At 44.5% G+C, this 15,592-nt stretch overlaps 1 protein-coding gene across 2 annotated transcripts in view; it reads right to left on the bottom strand.

Moving 5' to 3' along the window:
• Nucleotides 1–15,592, bottom strand: part of DNPH1 (2'-deoxynucleoside 5'-phosphate N-hydrolase 1) — an 81,439-nt gene that overhangs the window by 27,786 nt on the left and 38,061 nt on the right. For both annotated transcript variants that reach the window (XM_033938603.1, XM_033938604.1), the window contains one exon: nucleotides 4,720–4,794. In XM_033938603.1, coding sequence (XP_033794494.1) covers nucleotides 4,720–4,794 — 75 coding nt within the window. The remainder of the gene's footprint in view (nucleotides 1–4,719; nucleotides 4,795–15,592) is intronic.

Raw genomic sequence — 15,592 nt, 5'->3', positions numbered from 1 at the left:
GCATTCCGGAAGAAGGGTCTGAAGCTCCAGAAAGGTAGCCTGACCACGCTCAAGAGTAGAAGAATGAACAAGTACGGAGTCGACCCTGAAGACCAGACTCCTGGAGCTGAGGATGGAAGGCACCGACTCCCCCCAACCCAACAGCCCGGGATGTATGGTGGCCATGAGCTAGTCCAGCAAAGACCGAGGCATGCCTTTTAAAAGAGAAATCTCGCTGAGCCACCAAAACATACAGAGCGATGCATGAGGAGCCTATCAACTAAACGGAGCCCTGAGAAACCGGGCACCACCAGAACAAGGGCGACTGCTGTAGCGTTATAATGGGAAAGCAAGCCGAAGTTCCCAGTGCGGTCAACAACGGAATTCCATACTCTGAGTCATGGGGACCAAAGAAGCCTGCAAACCTGAGACTGTGACCCATCGCCCAAGTTTCTGGGAAGAACACATGTCTCTCCCATAGGAACAAAAAAACATCTCCTCGACATACCTATAAATAGTACAGGAGAAAAGAGCGCTGTGCAAATTTCGAAGATTCACATCCAAAGAACTGAGGAAAGAAATCACCCTGTTCATGTCAGTCAAATGGCCCGACTGAAAGATGTCCGAATCCAGCATTCAGTCAAGAAGAAATTAGGTGAATCACCTGGTAGCGCCAAAACAGTACCTCTGGCCACATTTTCTAAAAGTTTCTTGAACCTTGCATAGGAGAAATGCCACGTGCCAAAACCGAAAGCGCTGCCCAAAGAGAGACAAGCAACTAACTGCCAAGGTATTGAATCCATGATTACCACCCCTCCATATTATATCATTAAATTGATGCCGTCTATCCCGCCAATACCTCTCAGTCTAGGTGGATTACAACAAGAGGGTGCCTCGGCATTGCCATGGAAAATACATGGGTAAAAGAGGTATGTGGCGGGATCAGGGAGGGTCAATCAGGAATTGCTAGATCAATTTAACAAATGACTGTAAGAGAAAACGGAAAAGCGTTCATCCGGGACACCGCTGCAATGACAGGTTGTCCAGAGTGAGGCGCTATCAATCCAATGGAGATATATCGGACACAATATATACCAGCAAGGCCACTAGACCGTCCCATTTAGGGGCCAGATTGGAAGAGAGAGACTGCATGCCGCTTGGATACAGAAAGAATCGGAGCGGAGTATCCTTTACCATGAAATAGGGGAACGCCGGAAAGGCCTGTGCAACAGCGGAGGAACATGAAAAGCACAGGAAAGGAAGAAAGGTATTCTCCCTACCATAAGCGGATAAGTTCCGCCAGGGCACCTAGCACTGCCGCCCCAAAACTGAGTTCAGTGCCCCTCAGCGAAGGGCATGTACCTGGCAGGCAGAAAGAGAAAACACCCTGTCCAAAATACACTGCAGGGATGATGCAAACTGACAAACAGCCCTGTCTCCCCTCTCAGAGAGCCGTTCATCACATGGCTACAAGGGAACGACCCCGCGCATAACAATGCGAAGAGGGGAAAAAAAAAAGAAATAGGGGAGCTGATTAACATATTTCAGGAAAAGACGATAGCCGCACAAGGCTGTTGAGTATCCCGAAAAACACAGGACCCTGCGTTGATCCAGATACAAACAAAACCTAGTCCTGCCCGCTTGAAAAGTGAAGGTGCCACCAGGTAACCCCACATTACTAAGAGCATGTAGCCCCAACAGGAAACTCAGCACGCCAGTACAAGGCGGTTTATTTTTATTTTTTGTTGTAAATTCTATATCCCTTGTAGTATCATCAGTAAGTGTACAAAATCACTTAAACTCTCCAGCAATATAATAGACATACATATGACAAGGAAATATTGTAATAGCACCACCTGATACCAGCAGCGTGACCCCAAGGCGCAAATAAGAGGCAACAGTCAACAGGCAGAACTCTTACCATACCGGGACCCCGGGATGCAGGAGGAGAGATCCGAACCAAGACCCGGGTATCCCTCCCCTGCCGCTGACCGTCCCAGCGGCAAAGCACCTCCTGCTGACCCAGCGCCGTGACAAGCTGTAACCGAGGGGCCAATTGCCGAATGGACTCCCTCTCCAGCGCCCTCAGGCAAGGCAGGATGGCTCCCAGACCCCAAAGAAGTACTTCGGGAGAGAGTCCCACCGCCGCGCAAACAGCAACTGTACCTGCAACCCCCGACACAGTCAAGACGAGAACCGCAGCACGTTCCCTCTGCCATGGCTCCACACCTCCTCTGTCGTCAAGGACGGAACCGCAGCAGAGGGAACGTGCTGCGGAGGCTGACGACAGCCTGCTAGGTTCGCTCTGTAGGCTGCTGTAATTACCGGTAACTTTAAAGGTGAGACAGTGACCATGGGGGAATCCAGAGGACACTAAAGGGGAAGCATGTCATTTGAGCAAGACAGCTGGGCACTGAGAACACTGGCTCTCCGATCTACTGGCGTTGCCTTTGCGATCGACATTTTGGGCACCCCTGCTCTACTATTTTGCCAATATCGGGCTCACTGCTCTGTAACTTCCTAGGTCACCCTTTTAAAAATTGGCATGAAAGTAGAGAGTTGCGCGGGGACAGAAATCCCACCCGTCCCCACCCGTCCCCGCCAAAGTCCCACCCGTCCCCACCCGTCCCCGTGAGGAATCCCACCCGTCCCCACCCGTCCCTGTGAGGAATCCCTCCGTCCCCACCCGTCCCCGCGAGGAATCCCCTCCGTCCCCACCCGTCCCCACGAGGAATCCCCTCCGTCCCCGCCCGTCCATATAAACTTCAGAAATAGTTATTTCATTTAATTATGCTACTGAATTAAAGGCTCTGGTAGAAACCCATTTACAAATAAGCAAAAAGACTTTATTAATTTGAAAATATTAATTGGGAAGAATACATACTTTGCAAATGGGTTTCTACCAGAGCCTCTAATGTTTATAAATTTTTATCAACACAACTAATATACTACTTTATCCTGAAGCAAAATAAAAAAAAAGAAATATAATTTTTCCTACCTTTGTTGCCTGGTTTCTGCTTTCCTCATGTTCTCATTCAATTCCTTCCATCCACTGTCTCTCTTCCTTCTGCATCTTCCATTTGCTCTGTTACTGTGCCTCTCCCTTTCTTCCCCCTTCCAAATTGGTCTGGCACCCATCTTCTTCTCTCCGCTCCCCCCATAGTCTGGCATCTGTCTTCTTCCCTGCCAGCGTCTTCTCCCTACTCTCTCTTCCCCATTTCCTTTCAGCGTCCTTCTCCCCCCATCTTCCCCATGTCCTGTCAGCGTCCTTCTCCCCCCTCTGTCTTCCACATGTGCTTTCAGTGTCCTTCTCCACCCCCCCGTCTTCCCCATGTCCTTTCAGCGTCCTTCTCCACCCCTTTGTCTTCCCCATGTGCTTTCAGCATCCTTCTCCCCCCTCTGTCTTCCACAAGTGCTTTCAGAGTCCTTCCCCCCCCCGCCCTTCCCATGGCCTTTCAGCATCCTTCTCCACCCCTTTGTCTTCCCCATGTCCTTTCAGCGTCCTTCTCCACCCCTTTGTCTTCCCCATGTGCTTTCAGCATCCTTCTCCCCCCTCTGTCTTCCACAAGTGCTTTCAGAGTCCTTCCCCCCCCCCCCGCCCTTCCCATGGCCTTTCAGCGTCCTTCTCCACCCCTTTGTATTCCCCATGTGCTTTCAGAGTCCTTCCCCCCCTCCTCCCGTCTTCCCCGTGGCCTTTCAGCGTCCTTCTCCCCACTCCTTCTCTACCGCCCCGGGTGCAGCACAGCCGGCCAGGTCCCCTTACTTTTGTGGCACTTCCCCGACCGACTGACAACAGCCCCGGTCCGACAAACCTCCCTGCCCTTAACTGCGAATCTAAATTACCTTATTACAGCTGCTGTAAGAAGATAATTTAGATTCGCGGCTACAGGGCAGGGAGGATTGTCGGACCGGGGCTGTTGTCGGTCGGTCGGGGAAGTGCCACAAAAGTAAGGGGACCTGGCCGGCTGTGCTGCAACCGGGGCGGGGTGTGGCGGGGCGGACCCCTCCCTTGGTAGCCACTCGAACCGCGAGGCTACTTTCCTCCTTACCTGCACTGCCTGCAGCACAGAGCCAAACGGAAGTCTTCCCGACGTCAGCGCTGACGTCGGAGGGAGGGAGGGCTTTGTTTAAGCCCTCCCTCCCCTCCGACGTCAGCGCTGACGTCGGGAAGACTTCCGTTTGGCTCTGTGCTGCAGGCAGAGAAGGTAGGGAGAAGAGCCGCGTGACTGAGTACATCCAGCCCCGCAGGAACCCCGCGACCCTCGGAGGCGTCCCCACGGGATCCCCGCGACCCTAGGGGGCGTCCCCACGGGATCCCCGTGACCCAAAGGGGGAACCCACGGGATGCCCGCGGATCCCGCGGGATTCCCGTCGTCCCCGTTCCCGTGCAGCTCTCTACATGAAAGTGGCTACCCACCAGTCTTCCAGTACCATACTTGATTTTTTAAAATATATTTTTCTGATCTGAGGAAGAAGAGGTTACCTTTGAAAGCTAATCAAACTACATTAACCCCCCCTTTACAAAAGCAGTGGTCGGTGCACTGAATGCTCTGTGCTGCTCCAATGAACTCTGACCATGCTTTTACAAAAGGGGGATGTAAGTTATTCCAATAAAAACAATATTTTTTTCCTCTGGTTTTGTTTTATTTCTACATATTACCTAAAATATATTACAAGTTCAAGTTCAATTTTTAGTTCTATCAGTTCTCTGGAATGTATATCATACAGTCTGTTACTTACCATCAGCTTGATTGAGCCACGCCAGGTCCCGATCGTGAATAAACTTATCTCCTCTTATAAATGCAGCATCCTCACCTAGGTCAAAGAAAACAAAGAATGTCAGACAGACAAGACGTCCTAGCAGAACAGTGCCCTCAGATGGGAGAAAGGGAGTTCTACTCCCCTTCTCCAAATATCAGTGACTATGCTGAGATAAAAGAAATCATACAAGGCATCAGGAAAATATTCAGAATAGCCAAATACAAAATAATACTTCTTTAGCTACAAATCCTTATTTTATATAGCAATTTTCTCACACCGAAGGTCCTCAGAACTTCACACTAAAGCATTTAGATAACGTAACTAATGTAGTAGCACTCCTCACTGGAACCCTTTTATATCGGCATGTATAGTTTCAGTGGCGTACCAAGGTGGGGGGGGGGGGGGCGGTCGGCCCCGGGTACACGGCCCAAGGGAGTGCACAGCTGGCCACTCACCGGGGAATAGGCTGCCGTCGGGGAAAGGCTGCCATTGCCGTCATCAGAAAGAAGCCGACGCCGAGTTCTCCCTCCCTGCTTCTCTTCCCCGCGAGCCGACCAACTCTAGCTATCAGACGTCAATTCTGACGTCGGAGAGGATGTTCTAGGCCAGCCAATTGCTGCCTGGCTGGCCCGGAACATCCTCTCCGACGTTAGAATTGACGTCGGACAGCCAGAGGGCGAATTCGGCGCCAGCCTGTTTCCGATGGCCAGAGGCAGCCTTTCCCCGGCGGTGGTGGCAGCATGGTGGTTGTGGCGGCGGTGGCATGGGGAGGACAGGGAGAAAGAAAGAAACGGGTGGGAGACAGGGAGCCAGAAAGAAAGCAAGGGGGGACAGGGATCCAGAAAGAAAGAAAGAAAGGGAGCAGGGTGAAAGAAAGAAAAAAATGGAGCATGGGGAAAGAGCGAGAAAGACAGACATAGAGAAAGAAAGGGGGCATGGAGAGAGAAAGAAAGAAGGGGGCAGGGTGAAAGAAACAAAGAAATGGGGCATGGAGAGAGAAAGACAGACATACAGAAAGAAAGGGGGCATGGAGAAAGAAAGAAGGGGACAGGATGAAACAAAGAAAAAGTTGGGGGAGGGAATGAGGTCTGGAGGAGAGGAAGCATACAGGAGGCTGAAAGAAGGGAAGAAATATTGGATGCACAGTCAGAAGAATAAAGTGCAACCAGAGACTGATGAAATTACCAAACAAAGGTAGGAAAAATGATTTTATTTTCAATTTAGTGATCAAAATGTGTCCGTTTTGAGAATTTATATATGCTGTCTATATTTTACACTATGGGCCCCTTTTACTAAACTGCAATAGCAGTTTTTAGCGCAGGGAGCGTCGAGAGCAGCGTGGGGCATTCAGCGCAGCTCCCTGCGCTAAAAAACGCTATCGCGGTTTAGTAAAAAGGGAGGGGGTATATTTGTCTATTTTTGTATAGTTGTTACTGAGGTGACATTGCATAAAGTCATCTGCCTTGACCTCTTTGAAAACCTGCAGAATATAAATGATAATTAACATTTTCTCTGCATACAGTGTGCTTTGTGTTTTTAAAATTTTATTGTTGGTAGATCATTTTGACTTGGCCACAAAGGTAAGGGGGAGGGAGGGAGGGGAGCTGATGAAAGACATCTAGTAATCCTTGCAGGCTTGACTGTGCAGGGAATTATTTTTGTAAAATCATGTTTTGTTATGTGACTGGCATTATTTAGACTTTAATTTCTATGAATGAATAGAATGAAAATGATATAAAATGACTTGCTTGTTTTTATGTGCGTGCGCTGAAGGAAAGTGGAGAGAGAGTGGGCTGAGGACGCTGAAGGGAAATGGGGAAGAGAGAGTGGGGAGAAGACGCTGATTTATAAATTGACAATTGTACAGAATATTGTTTCTTTTTATACTTTAATATAATAATAATAAGTTCAATATAAAACAATTCAAGGCTTGTGTGGATGGAATCAGGTGGTTTGTGGGGATGAGGACCGAGCTTACAGGGATTAGTCCAATAAAATGGTATTTTCTTATTTCTCATTATTTGTTTTATTTTTATTTGTTAATTTGTAAAGTGGTGATTGGTATGAATCAGTTTTTTCAAATTTACATCTACTGTTTTTATATTTTGCACAGTATTAGAGGACATGTATTACTGTTTTTGTGGTGTTGCATTGTATGCAGAGTCTGGTTTCTTGGCAGTTCAGTTTAACTTTTGTCTACATATTTCTATTTTTAGTTTGTGATTATTCCATATGGGCGAGGGTGTATCTGTCTGTGTGTATGAAAGGGACATGGCTTTCTGATAGCATCGACTGTACAGGATCAATTGCCTGTGCAGGATCTGGTTTGTTTAGTTTTACAATGTAAGTGTTGGTGTTCTAGTGCTCACTGCAGTGTTTAAGATGTTGCCTTTTCCTAGGTACACTCTTGTTATGCAATATGTAGATTGTTACTAAAAATCATATTTTTCATATAGATGGGGGGTGTCAAAAAATGATGGGCCTCGGGTGTCACATATGCTAGGTACTAGCTATAGAAACACAGATATATTGAAAACCAATGTATGTAAACCAACACTTTCAATTGGTGACTACTATAATTGTAGGACAAAATAGTAATAAAGTTTTGCAGAAAATTATGTGAGACAAGTATCAACTCTAGATATAATCAAAAAGAAGGAAAAAGCCTCAGAAAAAGGCCCTCCCACCGCCACAAAGGTGGATATCAAGGTGGTTAGACGGTAACCTCATAGGCAAAACCTTCATTAATATGAGTTATTTGAGCAAAAAACTTGTGCTTCACATGCATAAATTTATAGATAGAGGAAAAACCACTTATCTTCAACTGATCGGCACACCGACGGAGGCCAGCGTTTCACCGACAAGCTGCATCAGGGTGTGACCCGACCGATCAGTCTTAAGAGAGCGGAAACTCTTTTGAAGCGGTAGTTGCCGATCAGTTGAAGATAAGTGGTTTTTCCTCTATCTATAAATTTATGTAAATTATGTCATCTCTGTCCTGTCTCGATTATTATGGTGTACTTTGTAACCTGTTCTGGGCTCCTTTGGGAGGACGGGCTAAAAAACGGAATAAATAAATAGAGTGCCAAATTACACTTCTTGCTGGTATATGTATTTATTTATTTACCAAATTCTACAATTAACCTTAAAACAGCAAAATGTAAAGCATAAAATTACAAAATATAAAAATAATACATAAAGAAAACCAGATATGCAAAAATAAACAGCAAATGAGAGCATATCCTTCGGCAAAACACAATGCAAAACAAATTAACTTTCAATCTTTTTCTAAAACACATGTAATCCTCAGCTTGCAACCCACAAGGAAGTCGATTTCAGGTTCCACAACTGAAAAGGCTTCCATCCTAAAACCAAACAACAAAATACCACCATTGGAAAATGTAAAACCCATGTTTTCATTTATTTGTTTGGATTTAGCTCACACTTTTTCAGTAGTCAGGAAGAAGAAAATACCTAGTAGACAGTAAGTTTGTACAGGAAGCAAAGGAGGGTTAAGTGATATGCCCCAAATCAGGAGCAGCAGCAGCAAGATCTGGAATGGGTATCCCTGACTCTTAGATCAAAGCTAGGCTGCTCTTCCACTCAACAAGATGAAGTCTTCTTACAAAGATACATAGGACCCAACCCAAAATAAGTCTTAAAAATCAAGTCAACAGGTGAAGAAGTTTCTTTGTTTTATTTTATTTATAACCTCCAAAGCAGCTCACAAGTATAAACATACATAATAAAAAGTACATAAAATACATATAAAAACAATCACATAAATAAACGACCAGCTTATGATGATGAAGTGACATCATTGAATTAAATGGCTGCTTGAGCCTTTGGCTCCATGCTATCCCAGATTTAAATTGCTTTTATCCCCCCTCTCCCTAAATCCCATAAGCTTTAGAGCTAATACGGATCCAAGAAGGCGTCGACTGACTGGACGTGCTGAGAGCTCCATTCCAGAGCAGAGTCCTGATTAAGATTTCTTATCTGTGATGTCGAAACGGAGGGGCTGGAGCGCCGCTGCCGCCTCATGGCACTCCAGGGTGCCCGTTTTCGGCAATATTGATGAGCTCCTGAGACGGGTGCAGCAGATGTCGGCAGAGTCAGGAAGCAGCCTGCTGAGGACACAGGGTACAGGTGAGGCCACTGCAGTTCCTCCAGGGCTAGAAACAACATTGAGCCCCGACGGTGTGTTTTCCTCCCCAGAGATGAGCAACATTCTGGTGGTGAGCTTGAAGGTTGGCACCCCAATTCAAGGGAAATCAACTGGAATATCTGGGACAATTTCAACTTCGGTGGACGGATTAGGCCAAGCGGGCGGACAACAAGAAGGTCTACAGACAGGTGGGAATATTCCTATTACTATATCTTTAGTACCACTTGAAAAGCCAGCAGTGGCAACCCTGGAGTCTTTATGGTTTGGTGAAGGTCATAAGTTCCAATCTTCAGCAAATTGAAAATAAACTATTGGAACATTCTAAAGAGTTAAAAGATATGAAAGTTGAAGTGACTGCCTCTAATGTTTTGCTTCAGAAACACGACCAGGAAATAACAACTTTTAAACAATTGCATGAGAACTTGATAAAGGACAATATCAATCTTAGAAGGAAAGTTGAAATGCTTGAAAACAATTCATGTTATAATAATTTAAGATTGATTAATTTCCCTAGGCTTACATCTGTAACACCTAGGGAAATGCTCAAAAGATATTTACTAGAAATATTGGGAATTTCGGAGGAAATGTTGCCTCCATTTTCTTCTATATATTATCTTCCTGAAAAAAATCAAGTCCTGAAAACTTCACCACATCAAGAACCCTTAAATGTATCTGAAATGTTGGAAATATCTGATAGAGATTATATCAGTAGCTCTTTCAATTGATAAAACATGGTTGTTAAAACTTTTCTTTAAAAATAGACAGAATTTATAGGTCTTACAGTACAAATGTTTCCTGATTTGACATGAGAGACGCAGAAGCGTCACCGTGAATTTCTGTTAATGAAACCTGGGGTTACATCTTTGGGTGCCACTTTTTATTTTCGGCACCCTTGTAAATGAATTGTTGTATATCGTGCTATTAAATATGTCTTTTTTGAACCAAGCCAGCTGACAACCTTTTTGTCATTGTCCCGCTTGGAAAAGGAAAAAATCTGAGCCCTGTTTAGATGGAATATATAACCTTTACTCAACGCTTTAACCAGCCTTATTTCTTATTGAATTTTCTTCTTTTCTCACTTGACTATAACATTTTGGATCCAATTTGAGGACTTGAGTATAATTAGCCAAATTTTTTTTTTCTTGATATTGTTTATTATGATAAGAACATAAGAATTGCCATCTCCGGATCAGACCTTTGGTCCATCAAGTCCCGCGATCTGCACATGCAGAGGCCCAGCTAGGTGTACACCTGGTGTAATTTTAGTCACTCATATCCCTCTATGCCTCTTGTAAGGAGATGTGCATCTAGTTTGCTTTTAAATCCTAGAACGGTGGATTCCGCAATAACCTCCTCTGGGAGAGCATTCCAGGTGTTCACCACTCGTTGCATGAAGCAGAACTTCCTGATATTTGTCCTGGACTTGTCCCCCCTTAGCTTCAGTCCATGTCCTCTTGTCCGTGTCACATTGAACATTGTAAATAATTTTTTTTCCTGCTGTATTTTGTCGATTCCTTTCAGTATTTTGAAAGTCTCGATCATATCCCCTCGCAGTCTCCTTTTCTCAAGGGAGAACAATCCCAGTCTCTTAAGTCGTTCCTTGTATTCCAAGTTCTCCATACCTTTTATTAGGGATCATCGTTGGAGATTCCATCATACGCAATGTGGACAGTCACATCGCAGGAGGAAGAGAAGATAGACTGGTCACCTGCCTGCCTGGTGCAAGAGTGAAGGATGTGGCCAGCAGGATCACCAGGATCATTGATAATGCAGGAGGAGAGGATACTGCTGTGCTTATCAACGTGGGAACCAACGATGTGAGCGGACGGAAGTATGACAGGGAAGAACTGAAAGATCAACTCTGCTCATTCGGAAGAAAACTGAAGGTCAGGGAGGTGAAAGTGGCCTTCTCTGAGATCCTCCCAGTACCGAGAGCGGATAGAAAGAGACAGGATGAACTGCGAGCAATCAACGCCTGGATGAGACGATGGTGCGATGAGGAGGGGTTCGACTTTGTGCGCAACTGGACGGCATTCTGGGGAAGTGGCAGATACTATAGAAGGGACGGCCTATACCTCACCAAGCAAGGAGCAAGAGTCTTGGCTGAAAACATGAAAAGACCATTGAGAGGGCTTTAAACTAAGGACCAGGGGAGAGCCCACAGTCGACAACCAGTCGATGGCCCGGGCATCAGTGGATCCCAAAGAAGGAACTACAAGCAACTGCTCAGATAAAGGGGATGAGCTTGCTGAAATCGAAAGTAACAGAGAAAGAGCACAAATAGATACAAAAAGGGATGTGAAGACTTAAAAGCCCAGGAAGGTACCAATAAGGGAACTAAATTGTATGTACACGAATGCACAAAGGGAGCTCAAATGTATGTACACGAATGCCAGAAGCTTGAGAAACAAAATGGGGGAATTGGAGGCACTAGCAAGAAGAGAAAAACTGGATATCATCGGAATAACAGAAACATGGTGGAACGAGGAAAACGAATGGGACACAGTACTACAGGGATACAAACTATACAGAAGAGATAGAATAGGGCAAAAAGGGGGAGGTATTGCCCTGTATGTCCAAGAAGGAGTAGAGTCTATCAGAGAAGGAAGGAAAAGAAAAACTGGAATCCCTCTGGATAAAGATTCCTAGGCAAAATGAAGCAGACATAAAAATAGGCCTCTACTATCGACCCCCAGGACAGATGGAAGAAACAGACGTAGAAATGATAGAGGAATTCAACTATGGATATAGAACATGAAATGTAACGATTATGGGAGTCTTCAACTTTCCGGGGATAAACTGGAACCGAGGAACCTCAAACTGCAGCAGGGAATCAATGTTCCTGGAAATGATAGGGGACTGCTTCCTAGAACAAATGGTAGGAGAACCGATAAGAGGAACCGCAACCTTGGACTTGGTCCTAAATGGCATAACTGGAAGGACAACAGATGTAGAGGTCCCAGTCCTGTTGGGGACGAGCGATCACTGCATGATCAATTTTAAAATTGGCATCGGGAAGGGGAAACGAATCAAGACTCAAACCACAACCTTTAACTACAGAAAAGGGAAATACGACAGCATGAGAGTCATGGTTAAAAAAACGGCTCAAAAATAAGACAGCCAAAATCAAAATGGTCGATCAAGCATGGTCCCTACTAAAAAATACCATCACCCGAAGCACAGAATCTCTACATTCCGCAGATATCCAAAGGAAGGAAAAATAAGAACAAAGGAAAACCAGCTTGGCTAACTAAAGAGGTCAAGGATGCAGTAAGGGAAAAGAAGAACTTGTTTAAAAAATGGAAACATGAACACACAACGGAGGCCTGGAATAGTCTCAAGGTCGACCAGAAGAAGTGTCACAAGGTGGTAAGAGATGCCAAGAAGACCTATGAGGAGAAGATAGCGCAAAAAGCCCAAAACTTTAAGCCCTTTTTTAGATACATAAAAGGGGAAAAAACAGCACAGGAGGCAGTGGGCTCTCTCGACGACCAAGGAAGTAAAGGGTGCATCAAGGAAGACAAACAGATTGCAGATAGGCTAAGCTCATTCTTTGCATCTGTCTTTACCAAGGAGGACACTGCATCAATGCCCGAAACAGGGAAAGTATTCAAGGGAGAAATAGAGGAAAGCCTCACCACTGTGAATGTGGATTTGGACATGATATACTATCAGATCGACAAACTAAAAAGTGACAAATCCCCTGGACCAGATGGAATTCATCAGAGAGTGCTAAAGGAGCTTAAGGTATAAATCGGAAAACTATTACAATCCCTAGCTAACTTGTCAATTAGAACCGGGCGAATACCAGACGACTGGAAGATAGCGAATGTCATCCCAATCTTCAAAAAAGGATCGAGAGGAGAACCGGGCAACTATAGACCTGTGAGTCTTACGTCGGTTCCTGGGAAGATAATTGAAGCACTAATAAAGGATAGCATAGTGCAACACTTGGAAAATCACAACCTGATAAGAGCTAGTCAACACGGCTTCAGGAAGGGGAAGTCATGTTTGACGAATTTACTTCAGTTTTTTGAAGAGGTGAACAAACATATCGATAACGGTGAACCGGTGGATATAATATACTTGGACTTCCAGAAAGTGTTCGACAAGGTTTCACATTCAAGGCTTCTGAAGAAACTACAAAGCCATAGAATAGAAGGGGATATACTAAGATGGATAGGCGGATGGCTGGAAAACAAATTGCAGAGGGTGGGCATAAATGGGAAGTTCTCGGACTGGGAGAAGGTAACAAGCGGTGTGCCTCAGGTTTCAGTTCTTGGGCCAATCTTGTTCAATATCTTCATAAACAACTTAGAAGAAGAAACAAGTAATTTAATCAAGTTTGCAGACGACACAAAACTATGTAGGGCAGTTGGGTCACAAAAGGACAGAGAAGAACTCCAGAGAAATTTGAACCAGCTAGAGAAATGGGCGGAAAAGTGGTAGATGAAGTTTAATATAGAAAAATGCAAAGTGATGCACCTGGGTAAGAAAAACAAGGATCTGGGGGTACTGATAGACAAGACCCTGAAGCCATCGGCTCAATGCGCAGCGGCGGCAAAGAAAGCAAACAGGATGTTGGGCATGATAAACAAGGGAATCACGAGTAGATCGGAGGACGTCATAATGCCGCTTTACAGAACAATGGTCAGACCACACAGAGCATGTCTCCTCAGTTCAGATAGCTAGCAGAGAAGCCAACCAGGGAAGGTGGGTGGATTGTGAGAATAGCTGCCTGCTGTCCCTGGATAACACCTGTTACGGTAAGTAACTGTGCTTTATCCCAGGACAAGCAGGCAGCATATTCTCACTGATGGGTGACCTCCAAGCTAACTAGAATGGGATGGTGGGAGTGTTGGCAATTTAGGAGAATAAATTTTGTAATACTGTCTGGCCAAAATGGCCATCCTGTCTGGAGAAAATATCCAGACAATAGTGAGAAGTGAAAGTATGAACCGAGGACCAAGTAACAGCCTTGCAAATTTCCTCAATAGGTGTAGATCTGAGGAAAGCTACTGAAGCTTCCATTGCTCTGACCTTATGGGCTGTGACTCTACCCTGTAGGGGTAATCCAGCCTGGGCATAGCAGGAGGAGATACAAGCAGCAATCCAGTTGGAGATGGTACGCTTAGAGATAGGATGTCCCAACTTATTTGGATCAAAGGAGATAAAAAGTTGAGGAGCAGTTCTGTGTGGTTTGATGCGTTCCAAATAGAAGGCCAAAGCACGTTTACAGTCCAGAGTATGAAGAGCTGATTCTCTAGGATGAGAATGAGGCTTTGGAAAAAACACTGGAAAAACAATGGATTGGTTGAGATGAAATTCCGAAACCACTTTAGGTAGGAATTTAGGATGAGTACGAAGAACCACCTTGTCATGATGGAACACAGTGAAAGGTGGATCAGCAACTAAAGCTTGCATCTCACTGACTCTTCGAGCAGAAGTGAGGGCAATAAGAAACACCACTTTCCAAGTGAGATACTTCAAATGAGCCGTAGACATTGGTTCAAATGGAGGCTTCATCAATTGAGTAAGAACAACATTGAGGTGCCAAACCACTGGAGGTGGTTTGAGAGGAGGTTTGACATTTAAAAGTCCTTTCATGAATCTGGAAACCACCGGATGAGCAGAAAGGGGTTTTCCTTCAATAGGCTAATGGAAAGGAACAAATGCACTGAGATGGACTCGTATCGATGTAGACTTGAGGCCAGAGGTGGATAAGTGCAAAAGGTAGTCTAAAACAGAAGATAAGGAGGAATGTTGAGGCTCCTTATCGTGATAAAAACACTACGTAGAAAATCTAGTCCATTTTTGGTGATAGCATTGTCTAGTGGTAGGCTTCCTAGAAGCCTCTAAAACATCTCTTACAGATTGAGAAAACTGAAGAGGAGTTATGTTGAGAGGTACCAAGCTGTCAGGTGTAGAGACTGCAGGTTGGGATGAAGCAGAGATACCTGACTCTGTGTAAGCAGAAATGGAAAAACTGGTAGAAGGTATGGCTCCCTGCTGCTGAATTGAAGGAGAAGGGAGTACCAAGGTTGTCTCAGCCACCGAGGAGCAATCAAAATCATGGTGGCATGGTCGTTCTTTTTTTTTTTTTTTATAAATTTAAAAGTTTACAATATCAAAGATATCGAAGATAAAGGTAACTTACATCAAGTTTGACAATCATATACAAACACAAACATTCCTTTTCAAGCCCACAATAAATGGAGAGGCATACCACAATCTAACCAACAAAAATTGAAGAAAACTAAGAATTGGTTTTGATTCAAAAAGAATTTTAACCATTCCATACTATTTGGGAATCTAAAAACCACCTATATTCTCTGTGTTGAGTCATTTGTAAACATTAAAGAAGAAAATCATTTCTGTTCTCAAGATATTAAGAATTGTTGCAATTGAATTGGATCCCAAAAAATATATTCAATGTCTTGTAATTTAACAAGACATTTACATGGAAATTTTAAGTAAAAAGATGCCTCAAGAGCTAAGACTCTTGCTCTTAATTTCAAAAATTCTTTCCTCCTTAATTGCGTAGCTCTTGAGACATCAGGAAAAATTCTGACTAAATCTCCACAAAATTTTGTCAACCTGTTTTTAAAGTAAAGTTTCATAATTAACATTTTATCTATCTCACTCATGCAAGTTAATACCATAGTGGACCTAGTCTGGATAACA

This window comes from Geotrypetes seraphini, chromosome 3 (assembly GCF_902459505.1).
Source record: "Geotrypetes seraphini chromosome 3, aGeoSer1.1, whole genome shotgun sequence".
NCBI lineage: Eukaryota > Metazoa > Chordata > Amphibia > Gymnophiona > Dermophiidae > Geotrypetes > Geotrypetes seraphini.
This window is presented reverse-complemented; position numbering and strand designations above follow the sequence as displayed.